Source organism: Ascidia mentula, chromosome 2, assembly GCF_947561715.1.
Source record: "Ascidia mentula chromosome 2, kaAscMent1.1, whole genome shotgun sequence".
NCBI classification, from domain to species: Eukaryota; Metazoa; Chordata; class Ascidiacea; order Phlebobranchia; family Ascidiidae; genus Ascidia; species Ascidia mentula.
Genome location: NC_138567.1, coordinates 17,087,518 through 17,114,916, shown reverse-complemented (window position 1 = coordinate 17,114,916; position 27,399 = coordinate 17,087,518). Strand labels below are relative to the sequence as shown.

Genomic DNA, 27,399 nt, shown 5'->3' with positions numbered 1-27,399 from the left:
TTTGGAAACCAACAATCGAGTTCCTCAGACGAACAATGGCTGCTACCGCTAGTGTTTGAGAAAAAAGATACTTTGACTTGACATAACGTAATAAAGCCGTTATGTCATGATTGACAAAATATAATGTTGAATAACACAGGACTTCCGTTGTTTTGTTTTCAAATGCGCTTCTGTATTTTAGTGACGAAAACCCGTGCCACGAGCAGCGCCCAGAAGACCACTGGGATTTTGCGACAAGCGAAACGCTATTTTCGTCATGTTTTGTTCAATCGTGGTGATAAACCGATAGCAAAAACGACTACACCAGTTCCCGTGGCGTTATAAACAGTGTGCTACCGTTATCGGTCAGGCGAAAAAGACAAAAACTTTGGCGGTTGTATCACACAATCATATTATGCTTAAAATATTCTATCATATTATGCCTAAATATTCGCATACGAATCTTGCGCAATATTCGGGTTCGTACGAATATGAAATCTGTGCTGATATTCGGCGAAACTATTCGGGTTCGGGTTCGCCTTGGCACATCCCTAGTCAAGATACACTAGTGCCCTGGCCAGGGAATCTTCACCATTACGCAGGCAATCTCTACGACCGTAATCAGCCAACGTAAGGTATATCATGCTGTCACATTATCGTCAGGAAAAAAAAGCATTTATCCAGAGTCAAAGCGTTTCCATTGGCAATTTACGTCATGTTAGATTTTTACAGCTATCAGAAATTCGTGTTGCTGTAATTTAGTGGCAATTACTATAATAGCTAAGTAGCTCACCACTGATTTTATTTTGTTTCTTTGTTCTCTGACCTTCTGCGTTTGTGTGCATGGTTGTCATCGTATAGTATAAATGATTTTAAACGCTTCCACGCAGCAATGACATTACCGAAATACCCAATACGGCTTTACTTACACAACTATTCAAAGAATTCACGTTTCCACTGGAGGATTCAAGAGCAGTGGAGATAAAAGAATAGTCTTCTTAAAAAGAAGATAGAGCAAGTCCTATCAAGCATTTTTTCGCTTGTCTAACGCTCCCGGCGATTTATTTTAGACGCAACCAAAAGATGCAGTGATACCGACTGCGTGTACCACGAATTATTATTTAACTAAATAAGAAAGTCATAGGCAGATATTGTTGAAAAAGATCTGATTAAGTTTATAGATAGTTATGTGGAGCTTGCGTACGTATGCATATGTTGGAATTACCTGCATCTAAATCAAGGTTATGATAGTTATATGTTTCTAATTGTTTGCTTGTGTATTTTTTGTTCAAAAACCTTTAAAAGCTTGAACAATAGTTGAAATAACACTTTTTTTGCTTTGTCGTGTAGGAATTTAGTTTTTCAGTCTTCCAATTTACACATTAGCTGAATTAAAATCGATTAAAGTGAAAGGCTTAGTTAGGAGCAGGTTGAAAATTGCGGTGAAACGGTTCGCAGCTTTGTGCTTTATGTACAGAACAGCTTAAGTGAAGATCAGGACTAACAATTTTTATGTAATAACCAAGAAGTAAGAACATTTTTTTCAAAACTTTTAGAATTTTAAATGCCGCTGACGCTTGCAAGTTTCTGATCAGTACACCGTGTATAATAAAGTACTCTTAAACGAAGCAAGTAAAACTGTTCCTTTGTTGTATATACAATCGTGTGTGAATCTGCGTGATTGAAATAAAACGTGCGAACAAACTACCGTTGTAAGTAAAACAGGATGTGAAGTGACATCCGCCAGCTTCAACTTCATTTCCCTTGTACTGTTTACAGTATCATGGCAATTTTTGCAGTTCGTATTATATTGCGTGGTGCGTTCCAGACAACGCGCGTTTTGGTTGCATTAAAATGAAAAAGGCAGATAGTGGTTGTTATCGCGGTTTTCGGTGTGTGATAAAATCACGATTCGTAACAAGTCAGGTTTATCGTTTTTTCCGAGTTTATCGGAATCGTTTAAAACACGCAACTTTGTCTGTCTTCGTATGCGTGAGATGAACTACTAAAACCGATGTAACAAATAGTATTTTTTTTTAATCCTTACTAGCTTGGATAAACAGAATAATTATTTGATTTGCGCAGTCCAAATTTCGTTTTCGCCCATGTATTGATGAATAGTGACGTTGCTTTTGCAGCGCGCGTTGACGTTCTAAAATGCAAATTATGTGTATGCTTGAGTTTTTCCTGATCTTTCAAGCCCCGATAGTTATTCTGGTTGTTCAAGTACATTGAAAAAAATGTCTGATTTTGCTGAAAGTAAAATGCTGGAAGATTCACCAAAATATGAACGACCCAAATGGAAGAAACAATTTGATTTCCTCTTTGCTGTAGTGGGAATGTGCGTCGGCCTTGGGAACATTTGGAGATTTCCTTATCTCTGTTTTAAGAATGGAGGAGGTGTGGGACTTATTTTTAATCAACCTTATTTGATTTACTGGAAATTGTTCTGTTTAGGTGCCTTCCTAATTCCTTATTTCATCTTTGCCTCCGTGCTCGCTGTTCCCATCGTTATCCTGGAAACTTCAATCGGACAGAAATTTCGTCGTGGACTGGCCAGGAGTTGGGAAATGGTTCCATTGTTTAAAGGTTTAATTTTTTTCAAAGTTACATTATATGAGTCATTAATTTTCAACGATTCTCGCAGTAAAAATTATTGGGAAATTGGGAAATCTAACGGCATATCTTGCTTGTTTCTTGTAATAACAGCCAAAGTCTTGCTTCAAGCTAATTTGAATTCAATTTTGTATGTGACATTGATGTGTGTTTTTTTCCAGGAATCGCATTTGCGCAATCATTTGTGATATTTCACTCCAATGTCAGTTATCCGATCATCTTGGCTTGGGCTTTGAAGTACTTTGTCAACAGTTTCAGTTCTGAACTGCCCTGGTTATCCTGCAACAACACTTGGAATACTCCACGTTGCATCACACCAAAGCAACAATCCTTTATATCAGCTTTAAACGGAAGTGACAACTTTACTCTTACCTCGTCAAACCAGTCGGTTTATTTTAACTCAACTTACAATACAACGGCTTCCTCAGCTACAGAATACTGGTTGTGAGTCACCATTTTACCCTATGTTGTAAGAAACAAAATGAATTTCACAATTCTTAACAAAAATCCACAGATAAAAGTTTGTTAAAGATTTGAGCGGCAGACAGTTGCGCACACTGTTGCGACATGCTTGGTCTCATAAGTGCAGTTGGTGACTGTTGTACTAAACTAGGTTTCAAACTACCACTTTGTGATAATTTTTATCCAACGTTCATATGTTTAATAATTCTCACAACTACAGATACCAGGCAACATAGTCGAACCAATCTGGAGACCTGTATGTCTAACTATAAACCCGGTTGTCATCCAAGTACACCTTACTGTCTGTGGCCTAATAATTGTTATAGATTTAGGTTAAATCTTTTAATATCTTGTTATCGCCGTTGTTTTGAGTTGCAGATACGAGGTATTGAGGGTATCCCCGGGTGTCGACCAACCAGGAAAGCTAATCCCTGATCTGGTTTTGTATCTCGCTATTTTGTGGCTGGGTATTTACCTCTGTACGTTTAAAGGAATCAAATGGACAGCCAAGGTAAAATAAATGCAATACCAGATTAACTTTCGTAGATTTTGGTTGTTTTAAAATGGTGTTGATAAAAGAAAATAGTGAGGCCTAGAAATATTTTTTCTGTGATTCCTTTGGAAATTATATTTTTTTTAGATTGTTTATGTAACTGCAACAGTTCCTTTCTTTTTGATCGGCATAATTATGGTCCGTGGAATGACACTAGAGGGCGCATCAGGTGGAATAAAATATTACCTTGTTCCAGACATGAAACGACTTGCAGATCCACTGGTTTGTGACAAAATAAACAAGTTTTTCATTAGTTGAACTGTGAAAACAGTTTGTTGAATGCACATCTACAAATTTAAATGACATTTGCAGGAATTGCAGTGCATCGCTTGTATTAATAACTAGGAAAATGTCGGACTGAACCCGCATTCGGCCGAAAAAAGTAGGCATATTTTAATATTCGACCCAATGTGAGGACACCCAACCCTACATTCAATGTGCTTAACACATATCTGTACAACGGATTTCAAAGTCGTGCAACGAAACATGGGTGTATGGAAACCCAATACTGATGCCGCAAAATTACGACATTATAATATAGAAGTAATACCATGCTTTCGCATAGCAAGGCAGGATCGCCTCACAGCACAGGCCCTTTATATTTGGCGATACCTTGGCCACAATATACCCCGTGAAGCCACTGAGCTCCTGCAGTAGCTCAGTTGGTAGAGCGTTGGGCCTGGTTAGCCCGGGGTCGTGAGTTCAAACCTCACTGGGAGCTTTGATTTTTCAGATCTCGCTCCGACTTGTCGGGAAAAGTGGCTGATCCAGCTTGGCTGCAATGCCTTGGCTGCGAAGCCTGTGAACCTTACAATATGAAATTATGTTATTGCAACAAAAAATACAAACGCTAAGTGTGTTGATTACGACATAAATTTACGACTTCATTAATTATTCAAAACCGACTGCGTTTTGGCAGCAGGTTGTCGGATTCAAATTATTTCTTTGATTTCATATTTCTTTAAGATTAATAAACTATAATGTTCGTTAGAAATGTGTCGCACATGAGAAGTTCAACAAAACTCTTTGCTTGACTGTTTTAATCGAATCACAGGTTTGGGTCAGCGCTGGAACCCAAGTTTTGTATTCGTATGGATCTGGATGTGGGATTCTTGCCACAATGGGAAGTTATAACAATTATCATCAAAATTTCTTCAGGTAATATTTTGGAAACTTTTGCAAACTACAATATTTGATTTACTTAAGCTGTAGCATTTAGAAACTAGTTTAAATCCGATTATTCAAGAACTTTGTAGTTCAAGATCATGGAGAAATAACATATTGATTTTGATAGAGATTCGATCATTGTGTCCATCATGAACTCAATTGCAAGTTTCATGAGTGGGTTTGCTGTGTTTTCAACCCTTGGAGCCATGGCGCATTATCAGGTATTTGCTGTAGAAATGTCGTTTTCGCTATATCTTTGTAAAGATTTGCTTCATCAAATCTTCACGGCTTGTCAATGTATCCACTACATGCAACACTATTGTTTGCAACCTCCTGCTGCAATTCGACCCCGTGCCCTGCTGCCCACAATGTAAGAGCGTTGACACAAAGTTGTTGTCCATATGAACATACAATTACAATATCTTAAAAACAAAATATACATGAATAGTGTAGTCACTTTGTCGAGATAATTGAGTCGGCACTTATCACATTCCGACTTAACATGTACGCATTATTCCAATGCATATCTTCCGCACCTTTAAACAGGTCCGATATTGTTTCAATGCTATATGAATCCTAAAAATATGCGATAACTAACATCAATTCCCACATTTTAGCGTGCTGCCAGTTATCGCCCGCTTCCTTCATTGACGTCACTCAAACTTTGTCTCGATTTCCCACTTTTTTTAACTTTCTTTTTTTCGCAAAAACTGGAAAAAAATGATTATTTTAGAATTGAATTGTATTTTATTGTGCTATATGCACTTAAAACTTCAACTACAGAAACAAAAAAGCCTGTTTTCATTTTATTACGTGGCTACAGTACCTTACTCAAACCGAAGCTAGTTCTAAACCAATAGCGCGGCCAGATGCCAGCATACAATTACACTGTGCTCAAAAATAGATTTGGTTTGGTCAGACAAGCGTCTGCCTTAAAAGCTCAAAACAACACACAGTTGCCCAAAATTTTCATCTCATTGGCAGAACACTACAGTCGACAAAGTTGCAAGTTCTGGACCTGGGTTGGCGTTCATCGCTTACCCGGAAGCTCTCTCATTCCTCCCACTTCCGCAGTTGTGGTGCGCCTTATTTTTTCTCACGCTTCTGTTCCTTGGATTTGACTCCCAGGTAAACCAGCGTTTCCCAGCGTTTGCAAACACATAATCCTAAGTTCGAAAAATACAAAGCTTTGTCTTTATACCATTGCCTGCACGTCGGTTTCATTAAGTTTTTTAGCGAGAGGTATTTCACCATCGCGATTCCTTGGCGATGGTATTTCACCTGGCAATATTGCTGCCACAGTTCGTAAATATTTGTCCACAGCTTACGTAATCTACATCAATAAACTTTCCAGGATACATTTTATCTCACTTTTACAGTTCGTCGCCCAAGAAAGTCTGATGAGCTTCTTCTTCGACAACTTTCCCAAACTTAGAAAGCGTCGCGAACTGACTCAAGCAGTTTTCGCTGTTTTGTTCATGCTCATTGGATTTTCCATGATAACGGAAGTAAGCTATTTTAATTTCATGCTGAATAATCTACGTAAGCTATATTAATAGAACGACATAAGAATTTGAATAGCTCAAATTCGAGTAGTAGTTTAATTCATTACTTTGACCACAATTCAGAAAATTAATGTGTTTAACTTCAATTTAACGGCGTTGAAATTTTTCTGAAATTTGGACATGAAAACAGGATTGAGTTAAACACTCGCGAATTTAGTGATGGATGAGGTGTTGGCAAATCCCTACAAAAACAACGTCCAGTTTATTTTAAATAGAATTAGGCAATCCTTGCGGTTTTAATTTTTGAAGAAGGGCATTCGTATTTTGCAAAAAAAGAGTTTTGAGAGCTCTTAACGTGTACAATGTCTCTTTTGCTTGTATCAACACAGTTTTCTCTTTCTAAAATGTTGTTTGGGGTTTGTGTTAGAAACCATTTCAAAGATCTTGCGACAATGTTTTCTCCAAATATTACAAAAAATCATGACGTCATTAAGCGGAGTGTGTGAGTGGAAAAAGAGGACGTGACAACTTTACGACCGTTTTTCTTCAACCCACGAACCCTAATGTTTGAACCTATTCAATCCTTGTTAACATTTTTATTTTCTCTATAGGTGTGTAGTGTCAACCCCATCTAGATTACGCTGTGAGACATCGCTACGGGGTTGTGTTCAACTGATCAGCTAACATGTATGCCTCTAGAACACGTAATAGAGCGAAATGCCACCATAACAATACTTGCCACTTGAATAACTAAAATGTCTTTAAACACCTTAGGTGATTAATAATTTTATGAATTTATTTCAGGGAGGAGTCTATGTCTTTGAAATGTACAACCACTACGCTGTTGCTGGATGGTTTATGTTTTTTACTGCTGGATGCGAATGTGTGGCAGTCGCGTGGTGTTACGGATTCGATCGATACTGGAAAGATATAACTCATATGATCGGCAATCGCTATGGAAGACTGTGGCTCCTGATCTCATGGAAATATCTGACTCCGCTTATTTGTCTTGTAAGTCTCGTTCTGACAATTTTTAGGATGACGTAGATAATTTAGGGTTTCAAAGCCACTCTATCTTCATTGTGTAGCAACACATCAGCCCCGTCAATTATGCAATATTCTCAGGTGACAACTATTTACTATTTGGTGATCCATCAACCTCTAACTTATCAAAGTTACGTGTATCCAGAATGGGCTCAATTCTTGGCCCACATGCTCACTTTGAGTTCTGTTACGTGGGTTCCAGCATACGCAATTTACAGATCTGTGGTAGTTTGGAAGCGAGGAGGAAGTTTCATGGAGGTTTGATTTCAGTCGTTGATGAATTTTGTTTCTATTTTTTTACTTCTATGTTTTGATTCAGCTTTTCGGAAGAAAAATTTTTCGAGAAGAGAACAGAGTTGAAGTTCTTTTGACAACAAAGGAGTACTGAGCAAATGGATGTTCAAAATTTTTTGAAACATTTAGTCATTTTACTAAAGTACTATTGCATTACAAAACATTATTCCCTTCATGTACATAGGTAAAGAAACTGTTTATATTCAGTTCAGTCAAAACTCTTTGTCTTTGGTAATTACCTGATGTGTCAATACGCCTTTTATCATCCAATGCTTTTTAAAATATACTATTCGCGAGTTATTCAAACTTCTTTAACTTTGTTTTACTAACGAATCTTTAACAATGACTAACTTTGCCAGAATTTTCAGGTGTTGCAGTAACAAAATAACGTTTTGTTTAAATTCATATTAATCCGAGTTCGTCTGGTTCGTGCAAATCTAAAATCAAATAAGTTTGAGTAATCAAGTAACACTTTGGAATCACGAACGTAGATAAATGTTTTAATATTTTTAGTTTATGTTTGTGTAGTTATAGCATTTCATTTCCCAATACCGGACCAACATCGCCTTACGTTTAAATAGCAGCGTAATAAAACTGGTTTTGTTTGGCTGTAGTTTACATTTTCCCGTCTGTGTATTTGGCAGTTGACTTGGAGGCTACATGCCTTGTACAGGGGCACAACGCATAAAGCTTGTTGTTGAAGGGCACAGACTAGATTCCAACTTTCAGAAAGTTTTTCAATGAGTATCACAACCTTGCACATCACAAACTTATATAGTTAAATGGATGTAACTGTGTGCACTACTGTCTGCAGCAAAATGTGGTCCATTGCTTTAGTCACATTTTGCATTTATAGGTCGAAACAGTGTGTGCACTATACTGTCTGCAGAACTGGTAAGAAGCTAAGCACATTATACATGGATAACCAAAGTTTTGACTTAGTTTTCTTAGTTGTTTAAGTGCTAGCCATTATGTCGAAACGACATGACAGTGAATGATAGCAAGATGTAGGCAAATACTATCAACATAAGATATTGCGATTTAAGTATGTGCACTTTTCTTTTGTTTATTTTTTGGAATAGACTACTGTTTTAAGTACTACTCTGGTAACTTGTGGAAATGTTACCTTTGTAACAAATGACTCTTAATTAAAGAGAGTACAGTGCAAATATCTTTCATAAGGAATTGAAATATTTATAATGTACCACCCACAAAACATTTTATTACCTAATGTATTACGTGGAAAAAGCTACTTTGTGACATCACACATACAGTATCATTCCTGTCGCCGCGCTCTTCTTGTTTGTTTGCGCGTTAGGGAAGCAGCGTTAGTGACGAATGGTATCCAGAATATTTGAAAAGGTGGGGTAATCTGTTTGTTCAGGCGATGCTGAGCAAAGCTACGCAATATTATAGAAACACACCTACCTCGTCCTATAGACCTATTCGGTTCTCGCGTAAATAAGTTTTTTAATGCAAGGTAAAACAGCAACAAAATAACACGACACCAGTATTTCAAAAAACATACACGCTTGCATCATGGTATGATACAAGCTGAACACACCCGCCCAAACTGTTTGGGGTTAGACGGTAGCGTATATATTTGTCAAATCTTCAAACCATAGCCATAAAATAGGTTTTATTAATATAATTTGATTTCGTTGCTGTTTTACCTTCTTTCAACATTTACAAACAAGTATAATATTACTTGCATTTTAGTTCGTGACGTTGCAGTGACGTAAAGTTACGTTTAACAGTTTTCTCCCACCTTTGAGAATTAAATTCTAGTATATATTACTCAAAAGAATGTTCCCACGCCAGTTTTTATTGTTTTTATATATATATTTTTAAGTAGTACGCCTTAACCCTACAACGTATTCATTGATAGAGTGACGTCATAACAGTGCTCCACTGTTTTACACCTACAGAAATTGCGTCAGTGTTTCCCATTTTGAAAGTTTAATTTTCGAAACTTTTTGGTAAAACCATCAACCAGAAAATAGTCTCGCGGGCTTCTCAAAACCTTCTCGTGGGTCATGGGTTTGATACACCTGTAGTAACTGTAGATATAGTGTTTTGTGTTGCGCAGATGGGATCACATTTCAAGCGTCACATTTCAAGTCACCTCTGTCTAGAGTTCTGGCGCCAGCAGGTGCTTGTTCAAACAATAACAGCAGCACTCTATTGACTTCTACCACTGCTTACAGCACCAACTAAGTAACAGGTGTACATTGCAGATGTATATACTGTATTGCATGTCTGGCTTGGAAAGAAGTAGAAATGGCAGTTCTGTTAGATTTTCTTGTAACATATGATAAATGAAGACTCATAACTTTCTTGTCGGTATGTGCATAAGAACAGTACACACTTTTCAGTCGCGAATTAACGTTGATTACTAACATAAATTAATTTCATTCAGCCTATTAAGGGGTCATGTACTATGATAATGTAGTGTAAATTATAAGATGAAGTTGCACATGACTTTCTACTTCAACAACAAACGTTGGCGGAATGAAATATATAATGAGCTGCATATTTGAAATCGCAGCATCAGGTTTCGCTGTTGCCGATCAGCGCAATTCTTTGTTTACATTGTGCGGAACTGTTTGTCATGTGGTTTGTGGTGTGGATTCAGCATGGAATTGCATCCAGTAAATTATTATGAATAGAACGAGCCAATCTAGGATGTCGTAGAGAGTCACCTTTTATAATTACGAAAACAGAACAAAGTTTAGATCCGGGACTGCGGTGGGTGTAACTAACTAATCGGAGGCAGCGATTTTACTGTTGTACGAGTTCTTGTGCTTGAAAGTTTCCTCTTCTATTCCAAGTTTACCTCATGAACGTCCAGGACAAATGTCTCTGGAATAAAGTTCGGATTTTGTCGTGTGTTTGAGGTTCAAACTCATGCTGATTTCTGCCTTCACCTTCTATAGATCAATTTAAGCGATAAGGGCGATCGACCAGCATTTCGCATTGCCGGCATTTAAAACTGGCCAAACCGAGATGGGAATAAACCCCTAATCAGAGCATTCTCTGGTTAAAGCGTGCTGAAACCTCAATAACGTGCTTGAAAGTGTTACAAAAATACCAATGTTGGTTTTTAAAACCCAGAATGGTAGATGATTACAAACGGAAAAAATGCTCCCAATGCTGCATATCACGTCGAGCGAGTGGAATCGTTCGGTATTTAACTATTTGTTCAATTCTGGCCGGGTACCAGCAATCCCTTGTTTAAACAACAGCCAGGCTGTCGGCTATTTGATTTACAGTCTTGCTTGCAGCACCATCTGACTGGGAAGCAAGGGTATTCCACATTCACCGCATATAAATTACAGTTTGCCGTAAGGATGTGAATGTCAAACTCTACTATACAGTCCCGTGATAAATAAATGTTTAACAGACATAAATAAATACATTCTCATGAGACTTTATAAGACAATACTGTATATTTTTTTGCATTTAGGCGATATCACATCTTGTTTATTTTAATAACAATTACTTTCACCCTTAGTGAAACCTACACTATTAAAATATCCTGTTAATTGACACAAAATCGTTTGCCGCAGAATTACAATTTGACCTTGTGGAAAAACATGCTCTATTTGTATCTTGGAATACAAGTCATTGAAATTTTACAATCTCGGAAGGATAAAAACTGTTTCGTTTTGTGTAAAAATACTCCGCTTGTGTTAAAACACGTCACTGTTTTATTTGTCAATCATGCCAATATACACAATGTACAATTTACGCGATAAAACAGCCAACTTTTGTTCGCAAAGCACATGACTTTTAAGTTGCGTATATATACGTGCGTTTGTCCAAGTTTAACGAAAAACGCAGGAACAAACCCCATTGTTACAAAACCGTGCGGCTGTATCCGAGCGAGTATTACGCAACAATGCATATCGCGTTGCTTATCGCGTTGCTAAAACAAAGCGCCACGAATCGCGATAACGACGCCCAACGCATTGCAATGCAAACTTGCGCTCGCTGTTATAAATTTTTTCTCACACTCACTTTTTTTTCACGTAAAAACATATATGTGCTGAATTTGCAAATTAGTCCTTGCTGAAACAAGAAACTGATTAAGCACTGATGCAATAATGACGTAGATCATCTTCAGTCACTTGCTGCACTGCTGTCTGCAGCTTATTGCAGAAATTAATTTCAACTTTAAACAATACTGGCCCAGGGTTGGGTCTTGTAATCCCAGAGTCGTGAGATCAAACCTCACCAGGAGCTTGAATTCGAAGGCATATTTGTATTGTAGTTTCCATATGCTTGTAAAATCAGCATGGTTTTCAATAATTTAAAGTAACTGTGTTGCATTCAACAATTCGGTTTTTATTGCACCTTTAATGACGCATTTGTCGTAGTTTTTTACTTGTTGTTTAAAAAACACTGTGAAGAAAAGAAGGCCCAGTTGATGCAAAACATGCACCGTTGGGACTGCAATATCTGCTTTCTTATGCATTAGTGATTAAAATATTTTTTTATGTGTTATTAGATTTGATTTATATTCTTTGAGCACGGAAAAAACTGTAGCGATTAAATTTGAAACACGTCCACGCAGCAAAACAATGGACGATGAAACTATAAATAGTTTCATGTCAGATGTTGTTCTAAAAGGCTTGGAGTTAGTGAGTGAAGAACACAGACCAGATTTCCGTGAATATTTCAAGTTTCAACACCACAAACTCACAGAGCTGGATGGATGCAGGTTATGGCCTGGTTTTCAAGCGGAAACAGCCAAGTATGTTTACGACACTTTTACGCCAAAGGAAGGCGATGTTCTCGTATCTTCGTACCCTAAAACAGGTCAGTTGGTGAATGTGAAATTGATTATTCCAGTGAATACACTTTGCAGAACGAAAAACGTAAAGAAAATGGTATTATCCTTAATAACCGTATTTTTACTTGGAGGTATTACGTGGACAACAGCTATTTTGAGACATCTCTTCTACCACAATGACAAGAAACTACAAGATGATTTGAAGGCAATTACACATTTCTACTCATACTTGGAGTACGGACCAGGTAAACACATAGTTCAAACTACTTCTTTTCATAAGGGATCAACAAATTTGCGTTGAACGATGATCATGGCGCCTTGAAACAAAGCTCAGCCACTTTAAACGTTAAGCAAGACTAAATTCAGACATTGTTTGTTTGTTGAAAGTTTCCAAATACAAAGTGATGGATAATCTCAACATACCACGACGATACTTCGGGACTCACGTGCCAGCTAAAATCTTTAACTTCGAAAAGTTTCGCAAACACAACGTGAAGGTTACGAAAATTTATTTACATTGTAACATGGTAATTTCAAAACAGCATCCATGTAACACGAAGTAAAATGAAAGACGTTTCGTTGACAATTCACACACTTCAGCCAATCTAACTTGCAGATAATCTACTTGATTCGAAACCCCAAAGACCAAGTTGTGTCTTGGTGCCAATTTTCAAAGAAACATCCTTTTATGAAATTCTGTCCTGAACTTCACCCAGTCCTACCTGAAGATGACAAATCGTTCTACGACATTTACATAGCAGGTATATACGATTACCGTTGTCAATTTTACTGCACCTTATACAATGCGTGTGTTCGTTACGTCTTGCATTTGACGGTTTGTGGGTTTATCTGAATGTTCCCTGATGTAGGTACTTTTACAACATCACGAACGGCAGTAAAATACAATTCCTATCAAGTCTTGTGATAGGAAAAGAGAAACAATAATTTATGAAGACTGTTTTGCTCATTTCGTAAAATAATTACGTCAACGCAGAAGTAAGACCACGCTTTCGCATAACATGGCTGCAATGCCTTGGCTGCGAAGCCTGTGAACCTTATAATAACGTCATTGTTTTAATTGGAAAGTTTTTTATTTTATTTCAGGTAAACAACAGTTGTTTGCTAAACGTGGAGAAGGATACTTGGAACATGTGAGGGATTGGTATGAACATAAAAACGACCCAAACGTGTTGATTGTCGCGTATGAAGATATGAAACAAGTAAAATATACAGTTACAAAAATACTTGTACAAAACGTTTTGCCCTAATTTTTTTTGATGAAAGCTGTGCTACAAGTCTGTAGTTTCCTTGCAGAACGTACAAAGAGAAATAAGGAGAATAGCGGACTTCGTGGAATTTGACGTCACGGATGACGTAATTGCGGAAGTGGCAAACATGACGTCTTTCTCGAGTATGAAGCAGGCGGCAGATTCGGCATCGGAACACCAAAATATGCAGAACAGATTTAGATCAGGTTTGTCTTCAGAATTTGTAAGAAAAATCACGGACCAATACTTTGGTGTTATTCTAGTCAATTACAGTTGACGCATTATCTATTTAAAGCTGTCATATTCAATTTACCTGATGTGATTTGTCAACAGGGAAAGTTGGAGATTGGAAAAATCACCTGACTGTCGCGCAATCTGAACTGATAGATCGGAAAGTGGAGGAAATTCTCGGTCACACTGATATTAAGTTTAAATACGAAGATTGAAGTTAATCAAAATCAACTCCACAAGCTTGAAATATAAATATGTGCCTGTGGTTATACCGGCGATGTAAAATAAAGAAACAGCTTGTCGTAACAAAAGTGTCCATTTAACAAACTTGTACTTAACATCTAAAATAAAACTAGCTTTAAACAGTCATACTATTTGTTTTCGTTAAAAAACTTCGAAATAATAAGGGTTCATGAATGGTTTGGTTTATCATATAACATATTTGCTTTCACGCGAGAGTGATTTAAAAAGGTTTATTATAATTTGTGTAGATTTTTCCACGCCAATGTCAGATATTCGCGCAAGACTGAATGTACTGCATTCACTGATTTCCTGTTTATTTCAAATGCTTTACATTAATGTTGAAGAATTATGAAAATAGGACAACAAATTCTCACCTCCGTCACCCAGACAGCGAAAAGCAAAGGAAGGAACATGACAAGATTACATAGTTCTGCACGGCAACACATGAGAACAGGCTTCTATCCACGCTCACATACATTGTTTGTTTTTTCGTTGCGTTGACTAACGTCAAAAGGACAAGCTCTGTAATAAAAATGTACACAAATTCAGCGATTACTTAAAAACCTATGACGTAGTATTTATATTTCGCTTCGAAGAAAGAAATTTGAATAGTTTTAGAGTAAAATTAGGTCATCAAAAATAAACACGTAGTGAGCAAGTTTAACTAAAATATTTTCAACTAAGATTTGGCATGTTACCACGGCGCCAGCTTCAGTGGTATTGCCGCTTAATCTGAAGGAAACATCCTGATAGTCACAGAACAGTTACTCACCGTAGGGAAACCCCCGTGCTGTGACGTAACTTTATTTTGCGCATAACGTTTTCTGCTGCAATCCTAGTGGTTTTTGACGCTAAAAAAGCAATATAATAATTTCATTGGTGACCAACACACATTTGTCATATTTTGACGAATGTGACTGACAATGTTTATTTCGAGAACGTAAATTGTCATTGCAAATTGCAAATAAATATATATAAACCTTAAATTAATATAATTTTTTATGTTCGGAACACGTTTAGTAAAGTTAACTTCTTTTTAATTAAAGCAATAGAAGTTAAAGGCGAATTTAAACACGATCAGGGACTTTTCAGTCATTGTACTCGAACGCTTTGGCGACTTCCTCCACTTTAACTACGTAATACTTCCTACAGAGTTTATGCATAGCCCTGTTCCTGCTCGCATCAGTAAGGCAACAATGCCTACCTGCAAAGGCTACTGGTTATTTAAATCCGTCGGCTTTGGTTGATTTAACTTCCTACTTAGTAGAGACAAGTTTAGATACTTAAAAGACAGTGTTTCGCTAAAATTGGATTTGAAATAAAAATTTGAATTCTGTTTTAACTTCCTAACGTTTAGTATGATTAATAACATCCTGAAGAATATGGACTAAACATTATTAGCTTGTAGTATTTTTGCAAGTTTTATGAACACTTGATCAAAAGCGCATGTTATTTCTGCTTGTCTGCTTGTCCCTGGCGGGTTTTACTGCATGTATCTCGCAGCAAAACCTTACAGACAGAAGTGGAAATGTATTTTACAGCAATATTTCCACGGACGTGACGTGGACGTTCACGTGGGCACAAAACAGAAGTGACGTCGTTCTTGTTGTCACAGCGGTGACGATATTTGCTTTCAAACATGGTGGTGGATCGGTGGTCCTACCTAGTGGTAAGAAAGTGGCATAAAAATGTACAAATGAGTCAAAGCCAATGTTCGAAATTTTTAAATACAGTAATCAACTTCTAATGATCATTATTACGTAATAAAAACTCATCTTAAATATAAACTTGTTCACTGTAGTTTGTAATAACACTTACATTGTGGCAAAATTTAGCTTCATAACAGAAACATACAAGCAAATTTTTGCAAATTGTCTCAAGAGCACTTAACTTTTTTCCCTCAGGTGTCGCGCTAGTGCCGAATTATTTTAGCTGGGGAAAATACGTACCGGTCACGTGTGCAGTTTTCACCAATCAAAAATCAAATTGTTTCCTGAATGTCAGCGACCATGTCCAATACAAATGTGCAAACATGACCGCACCGAGTACTTTGTGGCCTCCTGTTGTCAAGGCAACGTTGTTAAGGGCAGCAATATATTTTTCGTATTATTTTGTGGATTGCCCCAAACAGCTTGGCGAAGTTCTCTGTGAGTAATAATTTAATATTGTATTATTCGTTGTACATAATTATATATCAATTAAAAAATCAACTTTTTGTTTGTTATTTAAATACCGAAATAAAAGTGAAAAAGCAAATAAAATAAAACACACTAAATTCCTGGCTGAAATTAGTTCAGCATTTAACAATTTTACGCTCGTATATGTGAAAACAAACTCATATGTGAAGTTTATGTGCAAAGACCTTGCAGGTCGAAACAGTGTGTACACATGTCTGCAAACTAATATCAGTTATGCTATCACCCGTAATATGCTGGATGGTTTGGACCAGAGAAATAGAAATACCACATTTTACAACTTTTTTCATCTATTTTCCAGCGACTTCCAGTACAGCGGGAAGGAAAGAATCACCAAGTCCTGCATTGTTAATTATCTCCTGCTTGGCTATAGTGAACGCTTTGTGTCTAGTCTGGCTTATTGTGTACAAGTGAGTCTGCACAAACATTTCTTGCACAGACAGTAACGTAGTAAGTTAAATGCAACGGGGTCAAACTAACCGAGATCCAGTGTTTTAAGTTTGTGTTTTGACTGCAGTCACATATTTTCTCTTATTTTTTTAAACCATTGCTCAATATTAATCTTAAATTCCTACAGCATAAAAAAGTTTGGCATCATCAATATTCTCAATTTCACGTTTAAAACACACGCGCGTATGTGTGTCAGAGCGTGCGTTCTTTTATAACAAGCATGCGTATACTCTTGTCCCGCTTAAAAATCAGAAATATTTTAAATGTTCCTAGATTGAAACGAAGCAGGGGGAAACAAAAGCTTCCTTCCACTGTTATTGAGGTTAGGAGAAATAATGAAGCTGAAGAAAACATCTACAATTCTGTGGAAGAAACTTATGACTTCGCACAAAACGAACATGAAGAGCATGGAGTTTACATATCTCCAATGTGAACATGAAACAGTTAACCCAACATATAGTCTAGTGCTGTTCTTGCTGACAGACATACTAAATAATAGGAATTGTTCTTTGGGCACTATCAAGCGCAAAAAACACTAAAAACTCAAAAAAACATAAGAAAAACACAAGAAAAAGAGAATCGATAACAATGGCACCGCTTGTATCGTCACGTGACAACATATAGTCTGCTGGGATATGTGGCAGATTTTCGGTATCGGTTTTTCGATCATTGTTGGAACTTGTATAGTAAATAGCTAGAACATAACACTATGGTTTCATTATCAAACCCATAATGCCATAATTGAGTCGACAGAATAGCTTTAACTACGAATTTAAGCAGGTTTAACAGCTCAAACAACTGCTTGACATAACTTGCAGTGTGACATCAGTGATGCAAAACAGAAAAAGGGCAAATATTGAAAAACAGAATCAAACAAATGATAAGAAAATAGAAATGAAATTCCATTGCCTTTGTGTGTCAGTTTTGCTGACATTTTTGTGTAAAGCAAGGTGAAAATTTGGTGTTTGCAAATCATGTTTTTGCTGTTTATTTGACGTAGTTTGTTACTATGAATCATTTACATTACTTTTGTAACCTGGTAGCTATCTAACATTTAAACAATTTCCCCACCCGGTTTATGGTTGGTTAAAACGGCACTTTATCAATAGCCAATACCTTTCCACACAGTCGTTTGTTCGTTAGGAAGCTCAAACTCTGCAGATGTAAACAAACAACTCGACATGATAAATACACACAACACCTGCATTCTCATGCAGAGACATGAATCATCTGTTTGCATCCACAACATTACTACAGGAAACAATCAATATAACAACACACGCTTTTGCAGTAGGTAAATCACAAAGGCTCTCCTTGTTAAACAGCATTGTTGTTGACCAAACAAACAATGGGTGTTTAATAACTATTATGGTAAGAGGTTAAATACGTAACAAGCAAGCCACCAGACGAGCATCTTTGCTGCTGAAACAGGCTGAATATAAAAGCGAAAGAAGATTGTTATATGATACAGATCCTAATACAAGTTGGTGTATATACCATCGCTTATACCAGCGCAACATTTTGTAACAGGAAAAGTTTCTAGGTTTATTTAAAATGTCTTGCAACGCGGAACCCAGTGGAATGAAACGTCTCCAACCAATAAAACGTAGAAGATTTAGAACAAAAAGTGACGTAACGCCTATTTTTGATGACGTTGCTACGGAAGAAATTTTGTCCAAGGATTATTCAAACCTCACCCTGCTGGAAAAGGCGCATCTATTTCGGACAAAATACCCTGAAAAGTTTGAGTCAAGGCAACGCGACATCGAGCGCAGAGATAATGAGTTCATAGGAGTTTATGAAACGACACCTTTTCTCGAGGAATATTATCGGCGCATTCGCCAAAATAGGGTGGAAGCATTTAAACAACGCCAGGAACAAAAAGCAAAGGTGGGTTATACTTTACGACATATAATTTGATTACTTAGTGTGTAAACAAATCAAATATACACAATCCATGTACAATGATACTTAATATTTGTTTGTTCCTGCTTGAAAATGCAATAAATTGAGCAAAATGGTCCTTGGCCACAAAAAATCCGTAACTGTCGAAATCGTTTTTATTTTTGCAAAGGAAATGGCGCTTTTTGGGACAAATATTGAGGTTAAATGGTTCCAATTTGTTTTTAAACAATATCTTACCGCAGCCCAGAATTATCACTGTTGAGATTTGTTACAAAGAAGACGTCGGAAAAACTACAAGTATATTGACCTTGCCAAACAGGTATAAACATTAATATTTAACAATGAGCCATTATTGTGCTCTTATGTCATTCATATTAAAATTAGCTGCTATTAATCAAGCTAACTATATTCACCAACACAGCATACAAATTTCTTGTAATTGATATCTGATATTTCCGCAAACCACATCAGGTAATTAATATCAGGTTTTGGGAGACCGCGTCCAAATATAAATGACTCATACCAAATACATTTCCTACCATACCGATAGTAATCAATTATAGAGCACTACACTTAAAGCATTTGCAATTTTCTCGGTTTCATGTTTACTAAAAAGTTATCCACAATTCATCAGCAAACCCAAGCGGTCTCATCGATAACTGTTACCATGGCAACCACACACCACAACCGTGGCCATTCAATTGAAAGGAAGTCGCAATAACTTTCCAATAGTTTCAGTAAACGCAATAAATATTCAATTATTTGACCCGTAAAGCAGTGGACCAATCTTACGTCTGTTAATCAAAATAGCGTAATTTATCATATGCTCAAAAAATAAACATTTTTCCATTGTTTATAAATATAAACAAGTTACTTATAATTGTTGTTTCCATAACACCTTGATTAAAAAAGAACTAAAATTTTGCAACTTACGAAATCTTCTCGAGGAAAGGTTTGCTAGGACGATAAAATTTATAAAATTAGGAGCTGTTGGACTTCATCCAGAGTAATACACAGTAAACCTTGTATACAATAATATGTTCCTATATGGACACAAACATCTTAACAATTGGAATACTAGAATATGCTACTACATACATTGCTTGCAGTCCTGCGATTAAGAAACACCAAAGAAACAGTTCTTCGGGAGGAATTCTACCTCGCAAATCCTCCAATGGAAGTAGCGAGTTGACCGTTAAAGTCATTTCTGGCGATTGTTTGTTCAACGGGTTGGATTCGAGTGCGGAAAGATTCACATCATGTTGGGTCAACGTGGGTTTGTTACCTGATGGGAAAAGCAGTCCGTCCATTCGTAAAACACCAAAGTCCGCTATGACATGCTTCGGCCAAGCAAGGTGATGATTTAGAATGTTGCTGGGTAATAAAATATATTTTGTAAACCTTAAGGTGCGATCAGCTAATATTTACGATATCTGGTAGTTAACAAAGACATCCTTGTAAATCGTATTATTCTCTGGTGATGGAATCGAAGATTATAAAAGATTATAAAAGTAGAGAAAACTTAAAGTATAGCCAAACTTTTGGTAAAATGCAAAAGATTTAGTACGCAAAGCATATCAACGAAAACAATTTTGATGCGGATAACTCTATGGTGACGGGAGTAAAAAACACAAGGCAGTGACAATATATTGTCACACATGCAAACGTAATTTTAAATAGAAATTCACTTTTATTGGTCAATGCAAATGTAACTGTACTTTGTTCTATCGCACTAAAAAGACCCAGATACTGTTCATATCTGACGTGTTTTAAGTAACGTATTTGGCAACATCTTTGCACCGACTAACCCTCATAATCTTTTGATAGTCTTTTACCCCTCATAGTCTTTTGATTTCAACTTAGTTTTATTTTTCACCAGTTGGGGAACGAAGCTTTCGTTTAAAGGGTACACGCCAGAACAACTGCAGAGCAAATACCTTAAGTTTGTGGTTTCGGGAAAATGGAAAAATGATAAATTTTGTGTTGGCCAAGCGATAATGTCAGGACCTAAAGGTAATCAGATCAATGTAATTTGTGTTTAACAATAAAGAATACACATGGAAAATAGTAAAGAAATGTTTCCTTTATTGAAGAAATAACAACAAAATTTTTATAATAGATACAGACAGTTTCTGATACATAGCACAAAGAATCTCTTTCCTATGTTTTCAGCTTGCATCTCGGTTGAAAACTGTCTTCCCCGAAAAGCTCGCAAACAAGAGATGCAGTGTTTTTTGGCGGCAGTTAAAAAACCTGGCAACACATTTTCCGCAAATCTTCATCTTTATCCTGAAGGTAATTAAACCAAATAACAACTAAATTTTTAATAACATTCCAGTCTTATTTGACAATAAATGTTTTTATCAATACCAAAATAATGCTGATCGAAATAAACCTTTGCATCATTTTCTCGAGATAGTGGAATCTACGGTCAAAGTTTTTGATGGGACTCTTAAGTATCATATACTATCAAATATTTAATCTACAGCTTTTATGCAAAAATTCTTCTTGAGATCTTTCAACAGAAATTTAAGGTTGTGTATTTTCGGTGTCAGGTCCGCTTGGTTTGCGAGCAGACGATGTGACGTTTACTGAGTGTGATACGTCAGACGAGAGTGGTTCCCTACAAACTCCCGTTTCTTGTGGAAACGAGCCAGAAACGCATGAGGAGGTTTTGGTTGAACCTCAAAGACCGCGAAAGACCAACCGAACGACCATTAGAAGAAAAAATCCCAAATCTGCGAAACACCAAAGAGAAACAGAAGATACAGAAAATTCAAGTCAAACAGAACATGGCGATAATCAATCTAAAGAAAACACAGCACAAGAAAACGAAATGCAACAAGAAAAGGAGACGGAAGAATAAAACAACATCTACTGTGTATTGATTTTACGATTTCTGTATCTGTACATTTTCGACCAATTATAAATATTTACAAAATTGTTTTTGTATTAACCGCAACTGTACTTGCAAATACAAAGACCGACAACCATGGAACAAACAAATTAGAAACCAATTTTTAAGCAAAAACAAATTTACCGCCTTTATATTTTGGCTCAATGGTGATTTTGTGTGAACCGGTTGTACAATGCAATAAACCTGCGATATTTCGTGAATGTCTGCTGGAATTATTCAGGTTGAGCATATTTGAATGGAATTATATGGCCATTTATGAAAATAAAAAGCGCCAGTTAGCCAACTATACCTATTACTTGCCTTGCTAAGTCTTCGTCACATTTTTGCTTTCTACCTATGGGAGTGCTCTGGTCTATCTTATCTCTGTTTGATGTGTTATCGATGTTGTAACATAGGTAAAGGCAGTTTTGCCGCTAAACGAACTTCAACTTTAACATTAGTACTTCATATCCATCCTTTAATTTCATTATTAATTATTGAAATAAACTAAGTTGTGCAACCCATTTCATAGTTCAGTTCATCACAACCAGACTGCAGACGTCGTATAATTACGTCACAAGCCGACATGCCGCACGTTCAATTGAACCGTTCCACTTCGCTGATTTTCAAAGACCACTGATCCGGCTGGATGTAACAGGGCTAGCACTGCGTCGATAGAGTTGTATGCTAAGTAGCTGTAAGTCTGCAGCAGTTGTAAATACTAATGTAACAACATTTTAGTGGGAAAACTGACATCCTACAAATACAGAGAATAGAACTATAATTGAATCGAACTTATCTGGGCCATTATAGTTAGCCTCGGGCAAATTTATCTGTCAAGTAAAGCAAACCGTTGTAGTCCTTTTGTAGGTTAGCAAGTTTGTTGTCAGGAATGAAGGGACAGTTGATTGTGCGGTGAATATGTTTATTGGCTTAGCTTATTTTTCTATTAGTTTTACTTATTTGATAAATGTACGTGTTTTTTACCATCTGTAAACCAATAGCTTTTTCTGTGGATTTTTGTTGACATTTTCAAAATAGAAAACAACAGTGTATATCAGTTTTAAAATGGATTGAGAGCTAAAAACTATCTGTTACCTTTACGATCATAAGGTTTGCAGGCTTCGTAGACCAGGCAATGCAGTCATGTCATGATCCTGCCAATCATGTCATTGCGTGAAACATTACTGCGCTGTCACCTTTGTCCAAGCGTTATTTTTTTTGCACCAAGGGGACTTGTCACAATTGCTTTGCAATAATGTTGCACAAAACAATCAAAAGTTATCATTTTATAAAGGTCTGTTTGGTTTTCGGATCAGTGGGGGCCAGGCGTAACCCGCTTGTACAATGCTGTTTACATTTTTCCGGAATTTTGACTTTCTAGTTTGATCACTTTCAGATAAACAAGATACTTTGTGCGTGAGCCAAAAATTATTTTTTGCATCACATCTGCGTTTCTTTGAAATATGTTGTTATTTTTAATAGAATGGCCGCTATCGCCAAAAACTTGAATGCTGCTTTCTTGTCCGTCGGCAAAACTGTTAAGACAAGTTCTGGATCGGCGATAAACATCGTAATTTGTCTTGCAACAGTGGGTTCTGAACAATTGTTTTCCTTTGCTGTTTTCAATTGTCCTTGTCCACAAGCTAACTCGACCATTGTTGGTAAATCTTGTGTTCCTAAATCACAGATAAAACATATCACGCTATATGAGCTACTAAACGTTTCTAAATCATATAACCTAGCTTTTCTAGAAATGGTTTAGTGCCGTTAAATTAACTATTAAATTTGTATATCAACCTGCTAAACTAACGAACTTCTGTTTACAAATGGTCATAGCTTGTCGCCAACAAAAAAAAACTAAAGCATTTCCACGTCCTTTTGCAGCAAGGAATGGATTGGTTGTCAGGGGCAACACAATATACGGGAGTGTTTTCATCGTCGTTCCTGCAATCATCTTATTTTTTCTGGGTTATGCGATGAACATCAGAACGTGGAAGTTAATGACTGGGTGTTGTAAAAGGAATGACAGAGCGGCTAGAGGTTATGTTGCAGGGTGCTGTACATTGTCCGAGATATTCATGCAGGTAAGTTTTGTTTATTTTCGCCATCATATGGGGCAGTTAATATCAAAGTTTTGAAAATTATGTTTACATTTACACGACTATCTAGTTGTTATGTGTTAGTCAGATTAGGGCTTTCAAAAACAAACCGTGAATGGGGAGACTCTTAGGTTCAAGTACAAACACAAAACAAATTGGCTTCAACGCTTTACTTATTTCTGTCTGCACACAGAGATCCTCGATTTAAAAGTTGACTACGTCATTATTACAAATTCTCTGCAAGACTAACTGGATAATATTTTTTGCTTTTTGTTGTACCAGAAAGAATGGTCCTTATATTTTTGGTATGTAAGATCAGGCTAAATTACAATTTCGAACTTGTAAGGTGTTAAATGAATTTTTTTTTAAGCTTGAACCGTATTAAACTGTGTTAACAGTCGATGGTAGCACCATGCGCTTGGATTTCAATTGCTTTTCTCGATGGCAAGTATTACGCATGCGCAATGACGTTACAACCCTACGATATGCCATGCAGTGACGTCATAAAGACGCCGACAAGCAAAAGTAAGGAGCTTTTACTATGATTTGGTTACTTGGGTAAAACCCCGTCAACTCGAAAATGGGTAATTCCAGGCGAATAATGACGTAAACATTTTTTGACGGAGACGTGACTAAGCTCACGTTCAGTCACAAACAAGACGGGATAGTAATAAGAAAAGTGATGGTTCAGTTAGACTTGGTGTGTTGAAACATGCCTAGGATGGATTTAAACATTAACATTTAATAACTGTCTACAATAATAGGCTTATATCCCTATTGAAATAGTTACAGTTTGCATTGAAATTCAAATGAATTGGTTCCCTTTGACGTGGTACACATTGTAGTTGGAGGTGCAAATTAAACGTATTTAGGATAATTGATTTCTTTTTGTCCAAACGTAATTGTTGCTTCTTTGGTAGTTCGCTACACTGTGGAGTACGAACGTGAGAAGCAAGCTTCACAAATAGTAGGATGGGGTTTCATTGCCACTGTTCTTATTCTTGGTTCTCTTGTCTACATGTGTTACAGGTGGGTGGAATCGTACCTGAGTATTCTCCTAATTTCCTTTTATGTTTTCACACAATTGAGCATCTAACCTTGCGGCAAATAGTTATTTTTCCGGATATTTCTTGGATTTGCTTGCTAAAAGTGTAACTTTGTGCCTAGATTAATATGCTCTATGTCGTTGATCGCTGGAAAATCACATAAAGTCAATACGTGTTATGGTATGGGTAACACAATTGAAGCGTTCATACTAATTTCACTCTCTAAGTTTCAATAGCATTGTTGCTCTTTCCATATTCTTCGAAATTGATTTGAAATATTTTTCTCCTGCATTATTCAATTTGTAAACTATGCTGAAACTACAAATGGGTTTTACTTTAGGTGGTTTTCCCCGTTGACGTATCATCAACGTCACTATATGAAGTGGTACCAGGAAATTGAAACAAAAGAATTCGAGGAGTTGGCAAGAGAAGAGGTAAACGTAATTTTGTGTTTTTAAACTTTGGCTTACTTTTTTGCATAACTTTAATGTTTTTTGTGATGTGCGAAAAATTTAAATACATGTTGAAATGCAGATAACGAAGGAAACAAAAGAAAACGTTCTCACTTTTCTGAAACACAGACGAGAAAAAGAATATTGGGATAAAATATCCACCGTTTTCACCCACACTAAAAACAAGAATGGCTATGAAGTTTATAGGTAGGAGAAATAAATTTTGTTTATTTCTACAAAACTACAAAATTAAAGTAAAAACCTCAAATATCAATGCATGCCACTATAGTTGGAACTGAAGATTTTACAAATTCTTTAAAAAAATATGCTGTCAATATTTCTTTCTTCACTCAACATAATGTAGTTTGTACATTTGGCTTTAATGTATGCAGATTATGTACAATGAACAACAGTTACAAAGACATGTTTGTGTTAAACTATGTTGTATTTGCTCTTGTGTTAACTTAATAATCCAGCACAATGCTTTAAGTGTTAACGGAAAGACAGTTGCAAGCTTGAAAATTAATACTAACTTTCTCGATAGGAGCATCTGCAAACAAGTGCTACTGCTAATAGTTAATAAACATTCATGCATAGCTTACATACACAGAAGAATTTAAGGTGTTTGGCACTCTTGTTTACTTGTGTAAGCTGCATACAGATGGTCACTGTTTTGACCTATAAGATCAGTGTAGCTGGTCCGACCATCAGACGACTTTGCCGACCAAACGGCCAAGCAAAGACTTCCACTTTGTGGTGACTATACAGTCACCGTCATCCGTTGGACACCAAACTAGGTGCAACCTTACGGAGAAAACAAGGTGGAAACACTATGGCCAAGCAAAGCTCAACCAGATTCGTTTACGTTTATAGGCCGAATCTTGAATGCAGTGAGGCAGGAAGCTTGTGTAATGTATTAGGCCAGTCTTTTTGGAAAAACGTTGAGCGTGTTTATTTAAACAAATAAATATATAAAAACTTTTTGCAGTCGTCTTGATCAATGGTGCGAACAACATCAAAACACGTCATGCATGGATGAAGAGCAACCATGTGACCCTTCGTCTGATGGCGGTTTTTCATCGATGGATAAAGTGGATGAGCGGGATAACGTCACTGAGCTTATGGAGATGAAATCAACCGCAGACGACAATGAGACGTTGAAGTTGCTCGACTCAATGCGTGACACAAAATGCTGACGTCGACAGTGAATAATTTGAAAACATTTGTTGCAAACACAGAATTACAAACAAAATGTACGTTATTTGGGAAATAATTTTGTGTGCGCTCTGGACACACTGTCTCACAACGTCTTGTTTATTGCATTTCAATTCACATTTCAAAGCAAATCATGTCATACAATCTAAAAGGAAAGTGTTATTCATGTGCAAACGCGTCGGTACGAGTGTATATATAAACCTATTTTACCTGCCTCCGAAAATTGCTCGTTTTATTATTGCAAGCTACTGTTATTTTGCTTAAGTGAACAATTACTGATAATGTGTTTAACTATTTTCTCGTTTTCTATTCGCATTTTATTTTTACTTGTTTCAAAAACGACGTCTATTATTCCCGCTTACGCTGCTATGAGTCACGTGGTTGGCGCACGTTCCATTGCTTGGTTAAACTTATGGCTTTGTGAAATTTTCTTATGAAAAGAACGGTTACTTGTGTTGGTGCTATTAATGTGCAAGGGTAATTTTACTATAAGGTGACACATTAGCGTGAATGCAATTGACAATAGTCATGGCTACACCCTACGTTGTAACTCAAAATTGTACTGCGAACTTTATAGTAAGATGTTGATGTTGATTACGGTCCCATTTTCGTATTGTTTTGAAAAAAACGTTTTCATCACAAATGAAAGACGCCAAAGCGAGACGCAGCAACGCCAGTCACGTGACAACAACGCGAGCATGCAAAATATCAGAACAGGACGACGCTAACATATCTATGCACTCAACTAGTATAAGGCTTGTAGCCTGCATAGGCGTTAAGTGAAGGTTTTGGACAAAGCCATACCTTGCTTATTAGTACGATTTGTGCTTAATTTTGAAAACAAGATACTAACGTGTTTATTTTGAATTTGTACCGTACAACAAATACAAAGTTTTGATTAAGTGATATATGACGCCTACCTAGCTAAAATAACTAATCTCCAGAATAAAAATACGCTCATGAATCGTTTGTAAATACTGC

The 27,399-nt window shown here is 36.7% G+C and overlaps 5 protein-coding genes and 1 long non-coding RNA gene across 8 annotated transcripts; 5 read left to right on the top strand and 1 right to left on the bottom strand.

Moving 5' to 3' along the window:
- Positions 1–2,187: 2,187 nt before the first annotated feature.
- On the top strand, positions 2,188–7,783 carry LOC145888932 (sodium- and chloride-dependent taurine transporter-like). The gene is made up of 12 exons (XM_082979802.1): positions 2,188–2,379; positions 2,437–2,568; positions 2,757–3,039; positions 3,436–3,568; positions 3,698–3,832; positions 4,665–4,768; positions 4,905–4,998; positions 5,762–5,905; positions 6,157–6,285; positions 7,087–7,293; positions 7,408–7,584; positions 7,646–7,783. The coding sequence occupies exons 1-12, from the start codon at positions 2,220–2,222 to the stop codon at positions 7,712–7,714; spliced, it is 1,767 nt and encodes a 588-aa protein (XP_082835928.1). The 5' UTR covers positions 2,188–2,219; the 3' UTR covers positions 7,715–7,783.
- A 4,331-nt stretch (positions 7,784–12,114) lies between these two features.
- On the top strand, positions 12,115–14,514 carry LOC145889203 (amine sulfotransferase-like). Its single transcript, XM_082980105.1, has 7 exons — positions 12,115–12,441; positions 12,547–12,660; positions 12,803–12,912; positions 13,032–13,176; positions 13,520–13,635; positions 13,730–13,889; positions 14,017–14,514. Exons 1-7 carry the CDS (start codon positions 12,204–12,206, stop codon positions 14,127–14,129), a joined length of 996 nt encoding a protein of 331 aa, XP_082836231.1. The 5' UTR covers positions 12,115–12,203; the 3' UTR covers positions 14,130–14,514.
- Positions 14,515–14,537: 23 nt separating this feature from the next.
- On the bottom strand, positions 14,538–15,475 carry LOC145889205 (uncharacterized). The gene is made up of 3 exons (XR_014399488.1): positions 15,362–15,475; positions 14,930–15,008; positions 14,538–14,679 (listed from the first exon to the last, which is right to left on the bottom strand). It is a non-coding gene; the product is annotated as an uncharacterized LOC145889205 (long non-coding RNA).
- Positions 15,476–15,603: 128 nt separating this feature from the next.
- LOC145889204 (uncharacterized) lies at positions 15,604–17,673 on the top strand. Its single transcript, XM_082980106.1, has 4 exons — positions 15,604–15,826; positions 16,062–16,304; positions 16,654–16,762; positions 17,076–17,673. The coding sequence occupies exons 1-4, from the start codon at positions 15,604–15,606 to the stop codon at positions 17,233–17,235; spliced, it is 735 nt and encodes a 244-aa protein (XP_082836232.1). The 3' UTR covers positions 17,236–17,673.
- Positions 17,674–18,282: 609 nt separating this feature from the next.
- Positions 18,283–21,807, top strand: LOC145889774 (uncharacterized). Its single transcript, XM_082980805.1, has 6 exons — positions 18,283–18,692; positions 18,950–19,026; positions 19,817–20,062; positions 20,587–20,720; positions 20,880–21,002; positions 21,263–21,807. The coding sequence occupies exons 1-6, from the start codon at positions 18,357–18,359 to the stop codon at positions 21,571–21,573; spliced, it is 1,227 nt and encodes a 408-aa protein (XP_082836931.1). The 5' UTR covers positions 18,283–18,356; the 3' UTR covers positions 21,574–21,807.
- Positions 21,808–22,285: 478 nt separating this feature from the next.
- Positions 22,286–27,326, top strand: LOC145888731 (calcium homeostasis modulator protein 6-like). 3 transcript variants are annotated; one of them, XM_082979556.1, is made up of 8 exons: positions 22,286–23,018; positions 23,089–23,267; positions 23,491–23,690; positions 24,104–24,230; positions 24,626–24,734; positions 25,092–25,185; positions 25,286–25,410; positions 26,192–27,326. In XM_082979556.1, exons 2-8 carry the CDS (start codon positions 23,090–23,092, stop codon positions 26,397–26,399), a joined length of 1,041 nt encoding a protein of 346 aa, XP_082835682.1. In that variant the 5' UTR covers positions 22,286–23,018; position 23,089; the 3' UTR covers positions 26,400–27,326. The 3 variants fall into 3 exon arrangements, with proteins under 3 accessions (XP_082835682.1, XP_082835681.1, XP_082835683.1); XM_082979555.1 differs by having other exon boundaries at positions 22,286–23,267; XM_082979557.1 differs by having other exon boundaries at positions 22,286–23,276.
- Positions 27,327–27,399: the final 73 nt, after the last annotated feature.